At 40.2% G+C, this 24029-nt stretch overlaps 1 protein-coding gene across 1 annotated transcript in view; it reads left to right on the forward strand.

The window, feature by feature from the left end:
- Window positions 1-24029, forward strand: part of LOC132401139 (prolyl endopeptidase-like) — a 181551-nt gene that overhangs the window by 42378 nt on the left and 115144 nt on the right. The window contains exons 5-8 of the mRNA XM_059983028.1: window positions 2176-2385; window positions 9411-9532; window positions 14267-14372; window positions 20577-20768. Of these exons, the coding sequence (XP_059839011.1) occupies window positions 2176-2385; window positions 9411-9532; window positions 14267-14372; window positions 20577-20768 (630 nt within the window). The remainder of the gene's footprint in view (window positions 1-2175; window positions 2386-9410; window positions 9533-14266; window positions 14373-20576; window positions 20769-24029) is intronic.

The raw sequence follows: 24029 nt of genomic DNA on the forward strand, positions 1-24029 counted from the left end.
CTATGGTTATGTGGCTATGTACAGCTCCAATGCCATACTCAAGTTTGCTGATGACGCCACTGTCATTGGCCAAATCAGTAACTTAGTCCTCTAGTTTTGTTTGGTGAAGATACAATTATTAATTTTGTATTGTATTAATTTTGAGACAGAGGATCAGTTTATTAATACATAATTATTTAAAAATAATTGCACCATGTCTAAAAACTTGAGATTAAGGTCTAATGTGACCTTTATATATTATTCAGACCATATTGTTTTGTGTCTTTTATGAACATCTAACTGAAATGTTCAATTGTGTAGTGAGAAATGTAGTTGCACAACAGGGAAGGAAGTGCTGATGTTTTAAATTTGGTTGAAATAGGGATTATGGAGTATCCCCAGGAATGATGCTCTGTCTTCACTATTTCCAGTGTTTGTTTTTGGTCATGGGATGATATTGCACAGTGAACTTGAAAGAAGAATGACAGAGCAAACAGGGATTAGGTGAAGCAATATAAGAGTAAAAGGTAGTCTCTCAGTTTGGTTAATAAAGTGCCTGGTTTCCTGCCAAATATATCAGTGTGGATAATTGTGAAGAAGGTACTCAAAGAATGTAAAGCTTGTGGACTCAGTTGATGAGAAGTGGGTGATAAATGTCATTTAGTGGTTCTTTTATATAAGAATATGAAAGTACACTTGTTCCATGTTAATAGAGAAGCAGATGAACCTTGTATACATATTTTTTTTAAAAAAGCAAGTGAGGGGAAAAAGCTGATGGTCCAAGTAAACCAAATGACAAACAGGAAGTCAGAGGATGATTGGAAAATTTTCAAGATTTTGAGTGCACAGGATTTAATTGATTAGTTAGACTTTTGTTGTAACAAAAATTATTTTAAAATTTGTTATGTTCTTTCCTGATTCACCTCAGAGTATTCACATGTGTATTTGCAGACAAAGAGAAGCACTGCACAATAAACACTTTGAGGTCACAATGAATGCTTTTTTAAGAACTAGCACAAATGCAATGCAGAAAGAAAAACTAATGACAACAAATGAGTAAAGCAGAAAAGAAAATATTTATCATTCACACTTATCACACTTAAGCTCATCTCCACAATGTCTACAGATCCGACAACCTGTCACACAGCCTTTTCTCTCTGCATCTATTTTTCACTGTCTCTAATTCATAGCACTAGCACCAGTCATAACCAAGCCTAGGATGAGCTCTCCCTCTGCCCCTAAGATTCCTTCAAACATAATTATCACTGTTCAAATCCCTTAGTGGTATCTCCTTATTTCTTACAAACTTCAGTCCAGACACCTTATACAGGGAAACAGAGACAACAGGTCTGTAAGAAGGAAAACGGTCTTCATTTTCTCATCTTGGTGATGTGCACTCGTCCTCATCTCCAGACTATCACCACATTCCAAGCTGACACCATCTTGTCTTTGAGCTTGCATCTTTCTTTGGCATGTACCAATAAGGAATCATAATTAACTCTTTCCTTGCAGCTTTGCCTGACAATTTTCATTTGATTAATTTTGGAATAATCAAAATATTTTTAATTAGAATTTATTGGAAAAACTCTTAAACCAAGAACTTTTGAAAGAACCATTTCTCTTCGCAGAGATGTTTATCTGCTAAGTTATATTCATGAAATTGCTAAAGTTGTAAAAAAAAGTTGTAAAAGTTGTTCTTAAGAATTGTTGCTAATATGATCTTTATAGACATTTTTGAACTTGGTTTCAGTTCTCTTGTTCTTCGGTGCCTATGAATAGAATTACTTTGAGCAGGTTGGAGTTGCTGTGCATCCTTTCAACTCCCGTGGTATGTGTGTGGGGAGTTGGAGATGTGGAGAGCAGGAAATAATGAGCAAAAATCAGCTAATGCTCTGTTTTGTACAATGTCAAGGAACTCTGCCAGCTATGTGCAAGAGTTAACTGCAAACTGGGGTGTTTTGTGACCATCGCTATAAAGTAAGCAGCAAACTATGGTTATTGTGAATGTCTGTTTGACAGACGTCAAAGAGTTTACAAGTGCTTGTATATTTGAAACTAAACAGGTGCAAGGAAAAGTGCCTAATGATACATTGACTTGATTGATCTTTTCTGAGGATTTCTTGTGCACAAATTTTTAACATCTGTCTTTTTTAAAAACATATTTGTTTCAATTATTCCATTTACTTCTGATTACAGGTTATGCATTCACTGAAGATGGTGAATACTTTGCATATGGACTAAGTACAAGTGGATCAGATTGGGTAATGATTAAATTCTTAAAAGTTGATGGTGCTACAGAACTTTCAGATACTTTGGAGCGAGTGAAATTCAGCTGCATGGCCTGGACCCATGATGCGAAGGGAATATTTTATAATTGTTACTTGAAACAAGATGGAAAAAGTGATGGTAAGGCGACTTCTTTTGAAACCAATATTGAAAACTAGAAACACACGCAAGATGCTGGAGGAACTCAGCAGGCCAGGCAGCATCTATGAGGGGAAAAAGTAGAGTCAGCATTTCAAAGGTCTCAGCCTGAAACATTGACTACTTTTTTCCACAGGTGCTGTCTGGCCAGCTTAGTTCCTCCAGCATTTTATATAGATATAGCACATTACAAGCTCTTCGGCCCACAATGTTGTGCCGACCATGTAGCCTATTCTAGAAACTGCCTAGAATTTCCCTACCACATAGCCCTCTATTTTTCTAAGCTCTATGTACCTATCTAAGAGTCTCTTAAAAGACCCAGTTGTATCCACCTCTGCCACCATTGCTGGCAGTGCATTCCAGGCACTCTGTGGAGAAAAATGAACTTCTGACATCCCCCTTGTACCTTCTTCCAAGCACTTTAAAGCTGTGCCCGCTCATGTTAGCCAATTCAGCCTAGGAAAAAGCCTCCGGCTATCCACAAGATTAATGCGTCTCATCATCTTGTACGCCTCTCATCATCTTGTACACCTCTCATCCTCCGTCGCTCCAAGGAGAAAAGGTCAAGTTCACTCAACCTATTCTCATAAGGCATGCTCTCCAATCTAAGCAGCACCCTTGGAAATCTCCTCTGCACTCTATAGTGTCCACATCCTTCCTGTAGTGAGGTGACCACAAATGAACACAGTACTCCAAGTGAGGTCTAACTCAGGTCTTGTATAGCTTTAACATTACCTCACAGCTCTTGAACTCAATCCCACGGTTGACGAAGGCCAGCACGCCACACACCTTCTTAACAACACTGTCAACCTGCGGGATTTTCCTTAATTCTGCTTGTCATGGCCTCATGGCCCCTTCCAGATCTCCTAATTTCATTCTTGAGCTCCTTCCTGGCACCCTTGTGATTTTCTGGAGCTCCAACAGTAGCTAGTTTCTTGAACCTTTTGTGAGCTTTTCTTTTAGATTTTCTACATCCTTTGTAAACTATGGTTCTTTTACTCTACCGTTCTTTCTGTGCCTCAATGGAACATGCCTATGCAGAATACCCTTCAAATGTTCCCTGAATGTTTGCTGCATTTCTGCCGTGCATTTCCCTGAGAACATCTGCTCCCAAGTTCTTGCCTAATAGCGTCATATTCCCCCTACCCCAATTAAATGTTTTCCCAAATTGTCTGCTGCTATCCCTCTCCAGCGCTATGGTGAAAGAGATAGAGTAATGATCGGTACCTCCCACTGAGAGGTCTGGCACCTGACCAAGTTCATTTCCCAATATCAGAACAAGTACAGCCTCTCCAGTAGATGGCTTATCTATATATTGTGTCGGGAAACCTTCCTGAACACACCTAATAAACTCCACCCCATTGAAACCCCTTGCTCTAAGGAGATGCCAGTCAATATTAGGGAAGTTAAAATCTCCCATCACAACAGCCCTATTATTATTGCACAGTTCCAAACTCTGCTTCCCTATCTGCTGCAAAGTGTCTCTGTTACTATTGGGGGGGGGGGGGGGTCTATAAAAATTTCGAGTAATGTTATTGATCCCTCCCTGTTTCTGACTTTTATTGACCCCTCCCTGTTTGTGTGCGTTTCTTTGACTTCTGGTATCTGCACATTTTCTCTTAATGTTTTGTAGTCGAGTATAGAGCATATAGTCAGTGGCCACTGCATTAGGTACACCTTGGAACCCAGTGTGGTCTTCTGCTGTAGCCCATCCACTTCAAGGTTCAATGTGTTGTGCAACTTGAGAAGCTGTTCTGCAAACCAGTTTTTTAATGTCAGTATTACTGTTAGCTTGAACCAGTCTGGCCATTCTCCTTTGACCTTTCATTAACAAGACGTTTTCACCCACAGAACTGCCGCTCCCTGAATATTTTATATTTCTCACACGATTGTCTGGAAACTCTGGAGGCTGTTGTGTGTGAAAATCCCAGTTTCTGAGATAGTTCAACCACCCCATCTGGCACCAACAATCATTCCACTGTCAAAGTTAATTAAATCAGTTGTCTGAACAAGAACTGAACTTCTTGACCATATCTACATGCTCTTATTCATTGAGTTGCCACCATGTGATAGTTACACTGGCAAACAGCTGTACACATGTACCTAATAAAGTGGCCAAAGAGTTTAAATTCTATACTTGTCTATATTGTTATACAATAGACTGTACTTTCTATGGTATCAGCTGAATAGAAATAGTGGCAATGTAGTGAAATCTGTTAAGATACAATGAACAGTCACTCCCATTCCAACTGATCTCATTGTTGGAGAATACAGATCTACCTAATAAGTATAAAGCCTATATTTTAAAGTTGCAATGATGAAGTACCTGTACAATTTTCTTTGGAAAATATAAGATGGTGAAAACCAATTTTTTTTCCCGCAGTGGGTCTTTTTTTTATTTTGAGGTCCTTTTCAAGAAAGCTTTTTTATAAGTGTGAATAAACCCCACAGGAATGGGTACATTTCTTGTGTTTTTTTAATGTATAGTGCCTGTTTTATAAATAGATGCAATCTTAGATGGAAGATATTAACTGTTATTTTGAAAAGAGAGTCACAGAGTGTTAGAAAAGTACAGGACAGAAACAGACCCTTCAGCCCACTTATTCCATGCTGAACCATTTTAACTGCCTTCTCCCATCGACCAACAGCAGAACCGTAGCCCTCCATACCCCTATCTTCTATGTACCTACCCAAATTTCACAGAAGTGTTGAAATTGAGCTCACATGCACCACTTGCACTGGCAGCTCATTCCACATTTAAACCCCCCTCTGAGTGAAGAAGATCCCCCTCATGTTCCCCTTAAGTCTTTCACCACTCCACCTTTAACCCATCACCTTTAGATGAAGTCTCACCCAACCTCAGTAGAAAATGCCTGCTTGCACTTACTCTGTCTGTACCCTTCATAATTTTGTATACTTCTCTCCAATCTTCCCTCAAATTTCTACATTCCAAGAATAAAGACCTAACCTATTCAATTTTTCCATGTAACTCTGGTCCTCCAGACCCTGCAACGTGCTTGCAATTTTTTTTTCTATGCTCTTTCAACCTTACATCTTTCCTGTAGATAAGAGACCAAAACTACACACAACACTCCAAATTGGGGCATCATAGTAGTGTAGTGGTTAGCACAATGCTTTCCAGTACAGGTGACCTGGGTTCAGTTTTCACTGCTGTCTATAAGGAGTTTGTACATTCTTCCTGTGACCGCCTGGATTTCCTCTGGTTTCCTCCCACGGTCCAAAGACGTACATGTTGATAGGTTAATCGGTCATTGTAAATTGCCTGTGATTAGGCTCATATTAAACTGGGGGTTTGCTGGGCACCATTTCAGGAAGTATCTCAAATAAATAAATCAGGCCTCACCAAAAGTCTTACTCAACTTCAACATAACATCCCATCTCCTGAACTCAGTACTTTGATTTATGAAGGCCAATGTGCCGAAAGCTTTCTTTACAGCCCCATCAATGTGTCACCACTTTCAATGATTTATAGACCTGTATTCCCAGATCCCTTTTTTCTAGCCCACACCTCAGTGCCCTACCATTTTCTGTAAGACCTACCCTGGTTGGTCCTACCAAATGCCGACATTAGTAGAAATCTGAGATTGGGAGACCTTTGGAAAGCATAGTTAATGACCAAGTGCGCATATATATGTATGTCTTCAACAGGTACACCCAAAGGAGAGAACAGAAGAGATTCTGCAGATGCTGAAAAGGCTTGAGCAACACACATAAGATGCTGGAGGAACTTCTCCAGTATTTTGATTGCATTACAAATTGTTTTCTTAGCAGAATCACTTTATTGTCAGTATATGAAGCATACCAGAATAGATTATGGTTCGGTGCCAAACACTCAACCATGCCATAACAGACAACACAAAAACAACCAACAATTTATAAGATAATAGTGCAATCAGCCATGAGCAGTCCACAATCAGAACAGTCACATGCACAAATATCAATAATCAAACTTCAATAAATGTGAACATATAAACAATTAAATAATTATCAACAGAACAAGGAGAGCAGATAGACTATTTAATGGATGTTGTGAAGAGGTAGTTAGGGATTACACCTGAGTGAGTTTTGTTGAGAAACTGGATAACTACAGGAAAGAAGCTTCGTAGATGACGTGTAATCCTGGTGGTGATGGACTTGTAGCAATTGATGGCAATTTGGTGAATAAATGACTGCTAGGATGGGTTGAGTTGGCAGTAATATTTTTTTTAGCTCTTTACTTCCTTCTGGCCATGAACAGGTTTTCTAATGTTGGTACCTGACATCCAACGATCTCCAGTGAACGAACTACTCACTGCAACCTGGACTTGGAGAGGGAGGAGGTGGTGAGGAGCCAAACGGTGATAGAGGTGGTCACAACATGCTTAATGATTTCTGAGTAAAAGTTTATCAGGATGCGCTCTTGAGATATTAAATTTCCTATGCTGTCGTAGGAAATATAATCTCTGCTGGGCTTTCCCAGTGATGAGCGTAATGTGCTTCTCACTTCAATGTATTGCTACTGGTTGTCCCCTGGGACTCGAAAGGCTCAACCGCAGACACTGCCTCACCATTCATTTCAGGGGTAAGGTGGAGAGGTGTCAGCAGAATCAATCCTCATTTCCGCTGTATTAATAGCATTAAGTTCCAAGTTGTTATGAGCACACCATGCTGTTCTTTGGTAGTAGGCCACATCATTATTATTAATGAGAGCAACTGCAGTTGTGTCATCTGCGAACTTTCGGATTTAATGAATTTGTCTATGGAGTTATTTTTATAAAGTGAGAACAGGAAAGGGTGAAAGAACACAGCCCTGGGGAGAGCCTGTGCTTGTAGACATTGGATTGACAAGTAGGAGCCCAGCCTGACCCACTGCTTCCTTCCTGTCAGGAAGCTTGTAATCCACTGGCAGATACTGTAGGGTACAAGTAGCTGGTTAGCTTCCTGTGGAGTAACTCCAGAAAAATAGTGTTGAGGGTGGAGCTAAAATCCACAAAAAAAATCCTCACATAGGTGTTGGGGGAAGTCCAAATGTTGAAGAATGTAAAGAAGACACAAGTTAACTCCATCCTCAACCAAGCGCTTTGCTCTAAAAGCAAACTGTAGCAGGTTATGAAGAGGATCAGTAAAGGACTTAAGGTAGACCAATATCAGACATTCAAAGGTTTTCATAACTACTGAAGTCAGAGCGATTGGCTTATAATCAAGTCCTGTGATCTTGTCTTTCTCGGGAACTGGAATGATTGTAGGAATCTTAAAGCAGTCCAGAATCCTGCATATTTGCAAGGAGGTGTGAAATATCTCAGTAATGGCAAGTGCTAGCTGATCCACACAGTGCCTTAGAGTATCAGGTGAGACACCATCACAGACTGCCCCTTTCCTAATGTTCTCTTTTCCAAATAGTTTGCGAAAGTTGTCTTGCCTCACAGAAAATATAGGATGGGATGGAGGGAGGGGGAAGAGAGGGAAGCTGAAGGAAGTGTATGGGGGATGGTGACATTGGAGTGGTTGTGAAAGGGAGGGGTGAGGTAGGGGCTCAGCACATTAGGATCAAGGGAAATGAGAACAGCTAGATGGTGATAGTCTTTTTCAACACAGCAATAAAACTGATTGATCTGATTGGCCAAGGTAGGGGAGGGAGAGACTTGGGAGCACTTCTGTTTGAAGTTGGTAAGACTTTTGCAGGGAACTCCAGAATGCCTGGGTATCATTGTTGAAGTGTCTCTCCAGCCGATCCTTTTAAGTGACTTTTGCCACTTTTAGGGCTTTATCGAACTGCTATTTCCAGACCTGCAGGCATGATCCCTTGCAGATCCGAGAGTCATCAACTCCTTGGTGAATCACTTGCACTTTGTGCACAGAATCAAAATTGTGAGAAAGGAAATTGTTAATATTTGCTCATTTTTACCTCAAAACGGGGCCATTTGGCCCATTGTTTGACCCAATTTCTCTTATCTGATTCTCCTGCCATCTGCCTAAGGCAATCACAGAGAAAACCTGCAGAGACTAGAGATCAGCATTGAATGTAGGTTGCATGTGTTTTGATTATATCTTAATTTCCTAAATCAGTGGAAATAATTTCTATATTTCCTCATGATCCTTTTAACAATTCAAAACTGATCAAATCACAGCTCCCCCACTCCAATATCCTACACCTTAGCAGACCAACCTGAAACTAGTTTTCATAATCTAGTACCGACACAACACAGTAAAGGACCACTTCAGCACAATACATCCATACCTCTTATCAAACACCAGTTTACATTAATCCTACTTTATTCTCCCATATTTTCAGCAACGTATTCCCCACACCCTAGATTCACCACTCACATGCATTCTAGGGTCAATTTACTGTGGCCATTTAACCTAACAATTGTAATGGTTTGGGGGTTTGCAAAGAAATGAGACCACCTATAGGAAACCCATATAATTTTAAGATGAGGGCCATTTAGTTAAATTGTGGAAACAGCGTTATTAACTCTCAGTAAGGAAAACTGATTTTCATCGTTGTTTTCTTGTCTCTTTTGAAAATGCAAGTCTGTCATTTCAATTTTTTGGTGGTCAATTGGTAGACATGCCTCATCTTGTAACATGGCAGAAGTTAATCAACGTTGTCATTGGTACATCCAACTCAAGCATATTCTGGGTATGGACAATTCAGCTATTAAACTAACTCCATCCAACATACAAATCTACAAGCTATCTCTAAGTGTTGAACAAATCCTTCCCCTGCAAAGATGAACAAGATTAATCGCAATTGATTAATGTGCTAGTTTTTTAATACTAATGTTTTCATGTAATTATTTGTTCTTTTGCACTATCCTTCTCAGTCTTTATAAAATATGGTGGTTATTTTACTTTTCTGTTATGGGTAAACAGATTGTCATGCATGAGCTTGCTAAGTTAACAAATTTCACGTCACATGCCGGTGATAATAAACCTGATTCTGAGACGTATTGATTTTAAAGTATGAAAGTGACACAACCTCATTTTTTGTCATTCCTTATCAGGTACTGAAACTTCTGTGAACCTCCACCAGAAATTGTACTACCACAAGCTGGGATTTCAACAGTCTGAAGATATATTATGTGCTGAATTTCCAGACAATCCAAAATGGATGGGTGGAGCTGAGGTATTAGCACAGCACAGTACCTTCTCTTTGGCCCACAATGTTGTGCCAACTATTTAAACTACTCCAAGATTCCAAGATCAATCTAATGCTTCCCTCCCACATAGCCATCCATTTTTATTTCATCCATGTGTCGATCTAAGAGTGTCCTAAATGACACTGATGTATCTGCCTCTACCACCACCTGTGGCAACATGTTCCATGCACCTATCACTCTCCGTTTTTTTTTTAAAAAAACTACCCCTGACATTTCTATATTTTCCTCCAATCAACATATAATTATGCCTTCTTGTATCAGCCTGGGGAAAAAGATGCTGGATGTCCACTGTATCTGTCATCTCTCTTAAGTCATCTCTCATTCTCCTTTGCTCCAAAGCAAAATGCCCTAGCTTGCTCAACTTATTCTAATGAGACATGTTCTCTAATCCAAGCAGCATTTTGTTAAATTTCCTCTGCACCATCTGTAAAGCTCCCACATGCTTTCTATAAAGAGAGGACCAGAACTGAACACAATACTTCAAGTGTGGTCTAACCAGAGCTTTATAGAGCTGCACATTACCTCACGACTCTTGAGCACAAAATCCCCAGTTAATGAAAGCCAATGTACTTATCACTTTCTTAACCACCCTATCAACATATGTGGCAACTTTGAGGGATCTATGGACGTGGACCCCATGATCCCTCTGTTTCTCCACATTGGTGAGAATCCTACTATTCTGCCGTCAAGTTCAACCTTCCAAAGTGAATCACTTCACACTTGTGCAAGTTGAATTCTATCAGGCACTCCTCAGCCCAGTTCTGCATCCTACCAATGTCCTGTTGTAACGTACAACAACCTTCTACGCTAATCCACATCACCACCCATCACTATCATCTTCAAGCTTACTAACCAACCCTTCGACTTCTTCATCCAAGTCATTTATAAAAGTCAGAAAGAGCAGGGATCCCAGAGCGACAGAACTCCACTGGTCACCAACCTCGAGGAAGAGTACGCTCCATCTACAGTCACCCTCTGCCGTCTATGGCAAGTCCGTTCTGAATCCACATAGACAAGTTTCTCTGGAACTTGCCTTCTGACTTTCTGAATGAGCCCACTATGGGAAACCTTGTTGAACACCTCAGTAAAATCCATACACACCACGTCCATTGCTCTACCTTCATCAACATGTTTTGTCACTGCCTTGAAGGTCAGTCAAGTTCGTGAAGCACAACCTGCCCCTCACAAACACATGCTCACTATCCCTAATCAGACCATGTTTCTCCAGAAAGTCATAAGTAAGTTTCTCTTCAATCCTCTCCAATAGCTTGATGACCACTGAAGTAAGACTCACTAGTCTATAAATTCCCATGAGCTTTGTTGGAGAAAAGAATGATGTTTGCCACCCTCCAAACTTCTGGTACTACTCTTCTGGCCAGTGAGGATGCAAAGATCATTGTCGAAGGCACAGCAATTTCTTCCTTCGCTTTCTCTAGTACCCTAGAGTATATCCCATTCTGCCTCGATGACTTGTCTATCTTAATGATGTTCTAAAACAGCCTTTTTCGACTTTTTTATCCTGGAAGAACCCTTGAAATAATTTTCAGGTCTCGGGGAACCCCTGCGTGTAAAAAAAAATCTACAGCTAACGGCTGCTTGGTCACTGCCCACCACTGCAAGTGCTAGCATCGCGTGAAGTTCAGAAAACAATGTTTCTGGTTTTTTTTAAATCATGTTCCCTCGCAGAATCCCAGTTGAGAAACCCTGTTTTAAAGTTTCAACGCATCCTCTTTCCTCATGTTGACATGTAGCAGCATATTAAACTGTTCTATGCTGTAAAAATACCTCTCACTGGTGAATACCAAAGCAAAGTATTCATTAAGGAATTCCCCAACCTCCTCTGACTCCAGGCATGTTTCTTCTTTTTATTCCTGATCAGTCGTACCCTCACTCCAGTCATCCTCCTGTTTTTCAAATACATGTAGAACACCTTGGAATTATCTTTAATCCTATTTGTCAAGGCCGCCTTTTGCTCTCATAAATCCCTTTGTAAGCTCTTTCCTGGCTAGCATATTACTCTAGAGCCATGTCTGATCCTTGCTTCTTAAACTTTAAGTAAGCTTTCTTCCTCTTGACTAGATGTTCCTCTTCTCTTGTTTACCATGATTTCTTCACCCTGCAATCCTTTACCTGCCTCAATGGGACCAACTTATCCAGAACCCCATGCAAGTGGCCCCTAAGCAACCTGCGCATCTGCATTGTTCATTTCCATGAGTACAGATGTTTCCAATTTACATTCACAAGTTCCTGCCTAATACCATAATAATTCACTCTCCCCAATTAAATAACTTTTCATACTCTCTGCACGTGGCTATGGTAAAGGTCAGGCTGTTGTGGTTACTGTCTCTGAAATGCTGATCCCCAGAGAGATCTATCACCTGACCAGATTCATTGCCTAGTAGCAGATCCATATGGTGTCTGCTGTATTCGGCCTGTCCACATAGTGTCAGAACTCCTAGGTGAACACACCCAGCAGTTTCTACCCTATCTAAACCTTTCGACCTAAGGAGACATCAATTAATGTTAGGGAAGTTGAAGTCACCTATGACAGCAATTGATTTATTTTTGCACATTTTCAAAACTTGCCCCTTGAACTGCTCCTCGGTGTCTCTGTTGCAATTGTGGGGGCTGAGCTGTCTATAGAATACTCCTAAAAGAATGATTGCTTCATTCCTGTTTCTAACTTCCACCCATACTGGTTTGCTGGAAAATCCCTTCACAACATCCTCCTTTCTGCAGCTGTGATACTATCCCTGATTAGCAGTGCCACTACCCCCACATCTTTACCTCCCTCCTTCTCCTAAACCCTGGAATACCCAACAGCCAAACCTGCCTTTGTGACAACCAAGTCCTTGTAATGGCCGCAACCTACTGCTTCCATAGTGTTCCACGATCTAAGTTCATCACCCTTGTTCCTGATACTTCTCACATTAAAATGGACACATTTCCACCCATTCAGCTGACTTAATTTATGCCTATCCTTCCTCACAGTCTCTACATGTTGCATCTACCATTACACCAGCTGCTCCATCCTCTGACCTATCATCTCGTTCCCATCCCCCTGTTAACCTAATTTAAACCTTCCCCAACAGCTCTAGCAAACCTGCCCCCTCGAGTTCAGGTGCACCCGCCTCTTTTGGTACATGTCATATCTTCCACAGAAGAGATCCCAATGATCCATAAATCTGAAACTCTGCCCCGCAACAATTCTTCAGCCACGTAAACATCTACCAAATCATCCTATTCTTACCCTCATTGGTGAGTGACACAAGCAGCACTCCAGAGATTACTCCCTTGAGGTCATGTTTTTTCGTTTCCTACTTAGCTCCTTATATTCACTCTTAAGGACGTCATTCCTTATCTATGTCATTAATACCAATGTGTACCGTGACGTCTAAAATATTGTCAAACAACACACACACACAATGCTGGAGGAGCTCAGCAGGCCAGGCAGCATCAATGGAAAAGAGTTTTGTTAAACAAGTTTTTTTTTCCCTTGGATTTTGCTGTGATTTGCTATATTTTGTTTATTGCTGTAACTTTGATCAGTTTGTCCTTTCAGTAACCAGCATAAAGAGCATGTCTGTGTGCTTATTTCTCTTGAATTACTCGATGCTGCATGAAACTTTTTGATAGTCTAGTCAGGGGCAGCCCTTACTAAAACCTAATTTTTTGAACAAATTGAATCATGATTGTGGATAGTAAAATGACATTAATATGATTGTGTATTTAGATAGATATGATTAGTTAAAGACTGCCACATTTAAAAAGTGGAAGCTTTGTGTTTGCAACATTCGTATATAATGTAGGTATTGGTCAAACTTCGTAGTGGTATTTTATGTCTTTATATCTTAATTGAAGTGCTGCGTATTGCTCAATATTTCATCATGTTGGGTTTTGTGCTTCCAAGAAGGGACAATTAGGATGTTATCCTTCTGTGTATGAGTGATGTTAATACTCCTAATGCTTATCGCAGCACGTAAAAAAGGTTATTCAGCTCATTGTTCTGCTGGAGCTGGCATAGACACATAGTCCTATCCCTCTTTTACTTCCCCCTATAACCCTGAAATGTATTCTCTCATATAACCAATAATTCTTCTTGAATCATTTACTTCTTCCCTAGACCTGAGGAATTAACCTGCTGGAGAGCAACCGAGTCACAGTGAAGACATTTAGATAGCACCCAAATAGACACATTTTTTCCTCTTTGCAAAAAATGTTCTGACCTTTTGGTACATCTTGATTAGAGTACTGTTGGTATCCTTTTTGTAAAGCATCAACGAACAGCAATCAAAAATGATGATCCATAATCAGGCAATTAAATGGAAGGAGGAATAGTTGAATTTTGAATGACATGAAATGCATAGTGATCTGGAATTGGTGTAGGTAAAAATATTAAATAGGGCAATGAAGATAAATACAAAGAAGATTTGTTGTTGCTTTGTATCATGTAGGCTACTTTTGGACATTGGGTGAATCAACCATCTGCCCCACATTACAAGTAATGCTTGGTTCTGTTTGGATAGATAGTCTTAATTTTTTAATTATTTACATACATCATTTGAGCCCATCTCTAATTTGACAGATAATTTGTTATTTTAACTTGTTAACTGGCATAATGGTTTTAGAAAAATCTTTTAGAACTGTTTCATTTAACTAACTAAATGCAACCTCAGCATTTTTTTTTGTCTCTAATGCAGGTATCAGATGATGGGCAATATGTTCTCTTGTCTATTCGAGAAGGTTGTGACCCAGTCAATCGACTTTGGTACTGTGATCTAAAACAGTTGCCTGATGGGATTAAAGGTAAATACTAAAGGAATTTTGGTCTTTGCCGTATCTAGGCCCCTCATCAGTAATTATGCAGTTCTCTTCTCAAATGCAATGATTTTTTTCCAACTTTTTTTATTTGGTATATTGCTTTCTTCATAAATGCAGCTAATTTAAGTTGTCAAAATAGATCATCTCTTTACAGAAGGCAAAAATAGATTTGCTAGAAATCTGAACTATGAACAGAAATGGAAATCCTCAGAAGATCAGATGGCTCCTCTGGAGAGAGAAACTGTATTAGCATTCAGATGATCCTTCATTAGGAAGGTTACAAATGAACATCATCACTTGAAACATTAACTCTTCCTCTCTTCAGAGCTGTTGCCTGTAGTACTGCGTATTTTTAGCACTATTGTCTCTTTGTTAAAATCTATCCTTGGAAGCAGTGAATCTCCCAGTGTTAATTCCAGCATCACAACTGGCAAGACATAGGTGCTATCGGTACCTTGGTAATTTGCCAAAATAACCAAACTTTTTTTTTTCATTCGTGAGATGTAAACATTACTGGTAAGGCCAAGATACTAGCTAGGTTGACTTATTTGTGAATCCTGTGTCCATGAACTCAGATCATTAAAAGATGTATGAGACATTATACAGTGGAATGCAAATGTTTGGGCACCCCTGGTCAAAATTTCTGTTACTGTGAATAGTTAATTGAGTAGAAGATGAACTGATCTCCAAAAGTCATAAAGTTAAAGATGAAACATTCTTTTCAACATTTTAAGTAAGATTAGTATATTATTTTTGTTTTGTACAATTTTAGAGTGAACTTAGGGGGAAAAAAGGAAAGGTGCTCCATGCAGAAGCTTGGGCACCCCAAGAGATTTGAGCTCTCAGATACCTTTACCAAGGTCTGAGACCTTAATTAGCTTGTTAGGGCTATGGCTTGTTCACAGTCATTGTTGGGAAAGGACAGGTGATGCAAGTTTCAAAGCTTTATAAATACCCTGACTCCTCAAACCTTGTCCCAACAATCAGCAGCCATGGGCTCCTCTAAGCAGCTGCCTTGCACTCTGAAAATTAAAATAAATGATGCCCACAAAGCAGGCTATAAGAAGATAGCAAAGCATTTTCAGGTAGCCATTTCCTCAGTTCATAATGTAATTAAGAAATGGCAGTTAACAGGAACGGTGGAGGTCAAGTTGAGGTCTGGAAGACCAAGAAAACTTTCCAAGAGAACTGCTCGTAGGATTGCTAGAAAGGCAAATCAAAACCCCTGTTTGACTGCAAAAGACCATCAGGAAGATTTAGCAGACTCTGGAGTGGTGGTGTGCTGTTCTACTGTGCAGCAACACCTGCACGAATATGACCTTCATGGAAGAGTCATCAGAAGAAAACCTTTGCTGTGTTCTCAGCACAAAACTCAGCATCAGAAGTTTGCAAAGGAACACCTAAACAAGCCTGATGCATTTTGGAAACAAGTCCTCTGGACTAATGAAGGTAAAATAGAACTTTTTGGCCGCAATGAGCAAAGGTATGTTTGGAGAAAAAAGGATGCAGAATTTCATGAAAAGAACACCTGTCTAACTGTTAAGCACGGGTGGATCGATCATGCTTTGGGCTTGTGTTGCAGCCAGTGGCACGGGAAACATTTCACTGGTAGAGGGAAGAATAAACTCAATTAAATACCAGTAAATTCTGGAAGCAAACATCACACCATCTGTAAAAAAAAATGCTGGAGATGAAAAGAGGATGGCTTCTACAACAGGATAATGATCCTAAAGACACCTCAAAATCCACAGTGGACTACCTCAAGGGGCGCAAGCTGAAGGTTTTGCCATGGCTGTCACAGTCCCCTGACCTAAACATCATCGAAAATCTGTGGATAGATCTCAAAAGAGCGGAGCATGCAAGACGGCCCAAGAATCTCACAGAACTAGAAGCCTTTTGCAAGGAAGAATGAGCAAAAATCCCCCAAATAAGAATTGGAAGACTCTTAGCTGGCTACAGAAAGCGTTCACAAGCTGTGATACTTTCCAAAGTTAGTGTTACTAAGTACTGACCAAGCAGGGTGCCCAAACTTTTGCTTTGGGCCCTTTTCCTTTTTTTGTTATTTTGAAACTGTAAAAGATGGAAATAAAAAAAGTAATCTTGCTTAAGATATTAAAGAAATGTGTCATCTTTAACTTTATGCCTTTTGGAAATCAGGTAATCTTTTATTCGCTTAGCTTTTCACAGTAACAGAAATTTTGACCAGGGGTGCCCAAACTTTTGCATGCCACTGTATATGTCCCTGTATTTTCCCTGCTGTTAGTTAACATAATATAGTATATAGAGGAAAGGTGAAGTGTATTACCAAAATCACTCATCCAAATCTTGAGGGCATAGGTTTAAAGGGAGTAGAGAAAGGTCTAAAAGGGACCTGACAGGAAACTGTTTTTCACAAAAATAGTAGTGAATAAATGGAATGAGCTATGTAGGAAGCAGTAGAAGTGTATACAATTACAATATTTAAATAACATTAAAACCAGTATGTTCTTGACATTTAGGTGTGTTTGTTTTCACACTTAGAAATAGGATTCATTTGTTTTAACAGGAAATAGGTGTGACATATCAGAATTTAATTTAGTATATGCTCTACTGATATATAGCAGTCTGTATATCTGTAAGCTTCATATTGTAGTCTTCCTCATAACCATATTTAAATACAGATGACTCCCCCATTATATGATGGGGGATGGGGAGATGATTGTATTCAGATAAAATGCACCACGTTATCTGCATTCATCAAGAAGTGCAGGTCAAAGAAAAATTATTTATTAACTTTTTTAACTAGATGCATTCTGTGAGAATGAATTTTGTATTTTATCTCAAAATTTTGGATAATAATTTGTAAATTTTGTAAGTGCAAGTTTTCAGTCACCAGAAGGCCATAAGATGGGATTGTCTATACTTTTCATATCCTGTTTCTTTTAAACTTTGCAAATTAAAAGTGCTGATTTCTCATTCACTTTTGTACACCTGATTCAGTAACCAATAGTGCATTATAAAGCAATAGCTTGAAGACTCGCCCGTTATCAAGTAATCCCAAGTATTTATTTTGCCAAAGGACTGATTATAAACTTCAGAAAGGAACCCGTTCTCATCCAGGGATCAGCAGTGGAAAGGGTGACCAATTTCAAGTTCCTGGGTGTCAACATCTCTGAGGATCTATCCTGAGCCCAATATATTGATGCAGTTACAAAGAAGGCATGATAGTGGCTATCTTTCATTAGGAGTTTGAGGAGATTCAGTAGGTCACCAAAAGACACTTGCAAATTTCTACAGATGTACAATGGAGAGCATTGTAACTGGCTGCATCACTGTCTGGTAATGAAGGGAATGTGGGGGGCCCACTACATAGGATTGAAATAAGCTGCAGAAAATTGTAAACTCACTCAGCTCCATTATAGGCACTAGTTTTCATAGCATCTAGGACATCTGCAAGGAACAGTGCCTCAAAAAGGTGGCATCCATCATTAAGGGCCCCCATCATCCAGGACATGCCCTCTTCTCATTGCTATCATCAGGGAGGAGATGCAGGGGCCGGGCCTGAAGGCACAGTGATTCAGGAACAGCTTCTTCCTCTCTGCCATCCAATTTCTGGATGGATATTGAACCATGAACACTACCTCATTACTCTTTTTGCACTACTTATTTAATTTAGCTACTATTATCTATGTTTGCTGTAGTTTACCGTTTTTATTATGTACTGCTGCAGCATAACAACATGATGTATGCCAGTAATATTGATTCTGATTCTTTTCTTTCTTTGCTGGAACCTGTTTGGATCCTGAAATCTCTTTTAATCCTCAAATTTTTGCACATTGTTTCTATTATTTTTGTCACATCTTCTGTAACTCCAGCATAACATCCCAATTTCTATACTCATTGTATGGATTTTTGCATCAAAAGCTGTCTACACCTCTGTCTAGGTTGTGCTTAATTTGTGAGTTGCTGGACGGCACAGCTGATAGGGCCAGAAGAGCCTGTATCTCTAAATAAACATGTTTAAATAGCAGACCCAGCTCCAATCACTGTGGCACAGCACCAGTCACAGTATTTCCCAGCGGCCAAACATTTTAATTCCAATCCCGATTCCCATTCCAACATTCCCAGTCTGTGGCCTCCTCTACTGCCACACTGAGGCCACTGTCATGTTCCAGTTAAAGTTCATTGTCATTCAACTGTACGTGTGTGTGCAGCTAAAATGAAACAACATTCCTCTGGGACCAAGGTACAAATCATGGTACATATGGCATATCACAAACAGCACATAAAGTAACATTAACACCATAATATAAACAGATGTATAAGTTGACATTGTACGTATACGACATATAATTAAATATACAGTAGTATAATGGTATTGGCGCAGTCATAAATAATGCGTACTGAGTGGTAGTGGGGTGTTCAGCAATCTCACAGCTTAAGGGAAGAAGCTGTTACCCAGTCTAATGGTCACTGTTCTTGTACTGCAGTACCTTCTGCCGGATGGTAGGTGGTCAAAGAGAGTGGGGGATGAATGGGTGGGGTCCTTGATCAGGCTGAGGACTCTGCGAACACACCATTTCTGGTGTATGTCCTGGATTTGGGGGTCGGGGGAGAGACCCTAATGATTCTCTCAGCGATACTCACAATCCATTGCAGGGTCTCACGATCAGATGCCTTTCAAATCCCATGCCAGACAGTGATGTATCTGGTCAGGGCATCCTCAATGGTGCTCTGGTAGAATGTGGATGGGGATCTTCAGTCTCCTTGGGAAGTGGAGCCACTGTTGTGCTTTCTTGACTAAAGAGATGGTGTTGAAGGGCCAGGTGAGACTTGGTGCTCCTGACTCTATGGAGGAACTGTTGTTGTGCTGCAGAGTGTGGTCAGCCTACACCTTCGTGAAGTCCACAATCATCTCGTTAGTCTTTTCCACACTGAGATTTGTTGTTATGTTCGGACCAGTTCACAAGCCGCTCTACTTCCTCTCTATGTCAAAGCATCATTGTTGCTGATGAGGCCAACCACTGTTGAGTCATCAGTGATCTTAATGATGTGGTTAGAACTGGATCCAGCAGTACTGTTGTGCATCAGCAGTGTGAACAGCAGCACCGGTGTTCTGTGTGATAGAGCTAGAGATATTGCTGTCTGAAGTCTCTCCAACAAGAAGTCCCAGATCTAGTTACAGAGAGAGGTGTTGAGCCTCAACAAGGACAGTTTACCCACCAGCTTCAAAGGAATGATCATATCGAATGCTGAACTGAAAATGAGGAACAGCACTCTGATGTAGGAGACATTGTTCTCTAGGTGGGACAGGACTGAGTAGAGGGCGAAGTTTATCGCATCATCAGCGAACCAATTTGGGCGACATGCAAGGTGGTAATGGTCTAATGTTGTGGGAAATTGGGAAACAGGATTTGATGCAGTTGTAGGAGCATCACCTCAAATTCCATTTGGGTAGCAACGCTTGATGGCATGGACTTCAATGAATTTATCTTCCAGTAATTTCACCCTCCCCCCACCCTTTCTCTCTTCTTCCATTCCCCAGTCTGGCTCCCCTCTTTATTTTCTCTTCTCCTCGCCTGCCTATCACCTCCCTCTAGTGAACCCCCTCCTTCCCTTTCTCCCATGGTCCACTCTCCTCCTATTAGATTCCTCCTTCTTACTTTTCCACCTCTCATTTCATCTCCCTTCCCCACCCACCTACCTTCTCTCTCACCTGGCTTCACTTATCGCCTTCTAACCTGTATCGTGTTCCCTTCCCCCACCATCTCATTGTGGTTTCTTCCCTTTTCCTTTCCAATCCTTAAGAAGGATCTCAACTCTAAACATCAACTCTATTCCTTTCTATATCTGCTGCCTGACCCTCTGAGTTCCTCCAGAATTTTGAGTGTGTTGATCTAAATTTGCAGCATCTGCAGAATCTTTTATTCAACACTTTGGACCAGCCTCCCATACAGAACTTGGTACGTTCTCTGGTAGAATAATAGGAAAGTGTCTCATCTCTGACCAAGGGTCTTCAACTGGAAATATTAACTCTGTTTTTCCTTCTGCACTTGCCGCCAAACTTATTGAGGTTTCTGCTTTTTCAGTCTTTGCTTTATATTTATAGCATCTGCAGTTTTTGATTTTCCTTTTTGCCTCCCATCTTTATCTGAAAGCACTGAATATGCAAAGCAACTTCAGGGAATTAATGCAGATTTGTTCTAATAGGAATTCTGCCATGGGTGAAGCTTGTGGATAACTTTGATGCAGAATATGAATACATCACAAATGAAGGAACAATATTCACTTTCAAGACAAATCTCAATGCTCCGTGTTATTGCTTAATCAATATTGACTTCAGTGATCCTGATCCCTCGAAGTGGAAAACCTTGGTTCCAGAGCATGAGAAAGATGTACTTGGTAAGTGTAACTTTTTTTTTGTTTTGCCTTTACATACACGTTTTTGTGGATGGGGTTTTTAAGAATGTTCAACAAAAAATGCATGTAATATCTGGAAGGCATCAGTGCACATTGGTAAACTTTGTCATGTTCTGCTCTCACTGCTTTTGATGGTGTTTTTGAAACCACTTGAGAGCAGCACATTTGTCACTTTTCCTCTATTTCTGTGAATTTACTTTTCATCTTTTTTTAAAACCAAAGACCATCTTCAGTATACAGAAAGCTGGTATCAATAAATTATGGAACAATTAGCCTGAACAATTTTTATGGTCACATAATTCAACCAGGTCATCCTTAAAAAATTTGTTAACAATTGGAAATTACTATATGAGAGAGAGAAACATCCACAAACAGCTTACCATCAAGCTTTCACTTATTTGGTAGATGCTACAAAGAAACTGAAATAATTTATTAGAATTGCAAAGATGGAATGCATAATTAGAAGTTTTTTTTATCGGTCCTACCTTTAAGGAGACTTGGCAAGGAATTTGGAATTACATCTGTAGCTGGAACACAAGGCAAATGTTAAAAATGGGTTATGATCTAAATGAATAACTCAAGCTTGAGGGGCTAATTGATTACTATTCACATACGCATAACGAACAATTTTTTTTCCAAATGGAGTGAATTGAGGTCATGAGGAAATTTAAAGATGATCTGTCACGTAACAGTAACTCATGGGCATTGCTCTTCAAGGTTTGATTCCTTTTAAACGTGCAGGTCGATGGAATGCTGATTGACCCTGGAACGATTAGAAGCCTTGAGTCATTTTAACACATTGTTCCTCCTAAAGTTGGTGATGAATTGGCAACTGATTTAAAAACTCTTAACTAGAACCATGAAGCACTTGTGATCTAGAAGATGGCTATTGAGCCTAGCATATTGAATGTAATCAAGCTCAAAGCAGGCCTAATAAAAACATAGAAACCTACAGCAGAATACAGGCTCTTCGGCCCACAGTGCTGTACCGAACATAATCTTGCCTTCTAGCATAACACTTGCAGTACTGCACATCAGAGCTCTTCAAGTGCACATACAAATATCGTTTAAATGTGTTGATAGTCTCTGCCTTTGCCTCTTTTCCAAGAAAATGAATTCCAGAAATTAACCAACTAGGCGGGTTTCCATCTCTCTCCAACATATACAAAATCAGATTTAATATCACTGACACGTCATGAAATTCGTTGTTATGCAGCAGCAGTACATTGCAATACATAAGAACTCTAAATTACAGTATATATTTTTCTCACCCCTTATGGGTGGTGTGTATGTGTATTTTTCCCTCAATTTTGGGTCTTCTACCAGAGGCCTGGGAGCTTGAGGGTTGGTGCAGTATCTTTGCTGTTCGTGGTAGTGTGCTCTGTGGACCTAGATCTCAGATGTTGTTCCTGGGACTTATTGAAGCCAGTCTCTCAGTCCAGGTGTCACAGCTCCAAGTGTTCCTATCACCACCAGGATTATTCTGGCTTCAACATCCTTTGTTTCTGCTCTTTCAAGCCCTGTTATTTCTCCAGCTTCTCATGGTCTTTCTTCCTGATCTTACTATAATTTGGGATTGCCACATCTATTACTATTACTTTCTTCTGTTCCTTGTACAGTATTACTATGTCTGGTTAGCTGGCCAGTACCTGCTTATTAATCTGTATTTGGAAGTCCTGCAGGATCTTGGCTGTCATTCTCTGTTACCTTCTCGTGTGTTTCCCATTTGGATGTAGGTATATTCAATCCATACTCTGCACTGATATTAGTGTACACAACTCCTGCAACTTGGTTGTGCTGTTTGGTATATGCTGCCCTGCCTGCATCTTGCACCCTTGCTACTGTGTGCTGAATGGTTTCAGTGGATTCCTTTCATAGTCTACATATTGGATCTTATATGGTGTGATAGACCCCTGCTTCTATTGCTCTTGTGCTCAGCGCCTGTGGGACATCCCGTTCAATGACTTGACCTGCCATGTCCTCTGGTCCTCCAGTTCCGTTTCAAAAAATAGTGGAAAAAAAATAATGAAGTAATGTTCATGAGTTCAAATGTCCATTCAGAAATTTGATAGCAGAGGGGACGGAGCTATTCCTAAATCATGAATGTGTGTGCCTTCAGGCTGTCCCTGCCCTCATCTTGTATGCTGCTACCATATGCTAGATGGTTCCAGTGGATTCTTTGCACAGTCTGCATCTTGGGTCTTGTTTGCTGTGATAGGCCCCTGCTCAAACCCTCAAGTCTCTGTACTCTTTCAATCTTACTGATATCTATTCTGTAGGTAGGTGACCAAAACTACACACAATACTCCAAATTAGGTCTCACCAACAACTTGTACAACTTCAGAATAATATCCCAACTCCTGTACTCAGTACTTTGATTTATGAAGGCCAAGGTGCCAAAAGCTCTTTCTGACCCTATATATCTGTGATGCCACTTTCAAGAAATTATGGATCTGTACTCCCAGTTCCCTCTGTACTCAGTCATTCCGCAGTGCTCAGCTCTACCATTCACTTTAAGTTCTACCCTGGTTTGCCCTCTCAAAGTGCAACATCTCACACTTGTCTGTATTAAGTTATATCTGCCATTTTTAATCCCATTAATTCCCATCAGTGATAGCCTTCTTCACTGTCCACTTTTTCTCCAGTCTTGTTGTCTTGCAGATCCAATTTACCACATTATCACCCACATTGTTGATATTAGTGGCAAACAACAGACCCAGCACCAATCCCTGTGACACACCACTCGTTACAGACCTCCAGTCAGAGACGCAAACATCTACTATCACTCTCTGACTTCTTCTGCAAAGCCAGTGTCAAATCCAAGTTACTACCTCCTCCTGAATGCCAGCCAACTGAAGCTTCTTGAATAAATTCCCATGCTGGACCTTGGTACAGGTCGTGCTGAAGTCTGTGTAGACAACATCCGCTTTCTTTCTTTCATCAATTTTCCTGGTACTTTATAAAATTGGTTTGACTTGACCTACCATACAGCCATGCTAACTAATCCCTATAATGCTCTGTCTATCCTAATATTTATATACCCAGTCTTCTACTATTTTATTTAGGGATACAGTGCGGAATAGGCACTTCAAGCAGTGCTGCCCAACAACCCCCCCCTCCCAATTTAACCCTAACCTAATCACAGGACAACTTACAATGACTAATTAAGCAACTAACTGGTTTTTCTGTGGACTGTGGGAGGAAACCGGAAAACCTGGTGAAAACCCACGCATTCTACAGGAA

This window comes from Hypanus sabinus, chromosome 10, assembly GCF_030144855.1.
Source record: "Hypanus sabinus isolate sHypSab1 chromosome 10, sHypSab1.hap1, whole genome shotgun sequence".
In the NCBI taxonomy this organism is placed as follows: domain Eukaryota; kingdom Metazoa; phylum Chordata; class Chondrichthyes; order Myliobatiformes; family Dasyatidae; genus Hypanus; species Hypanus sabinus.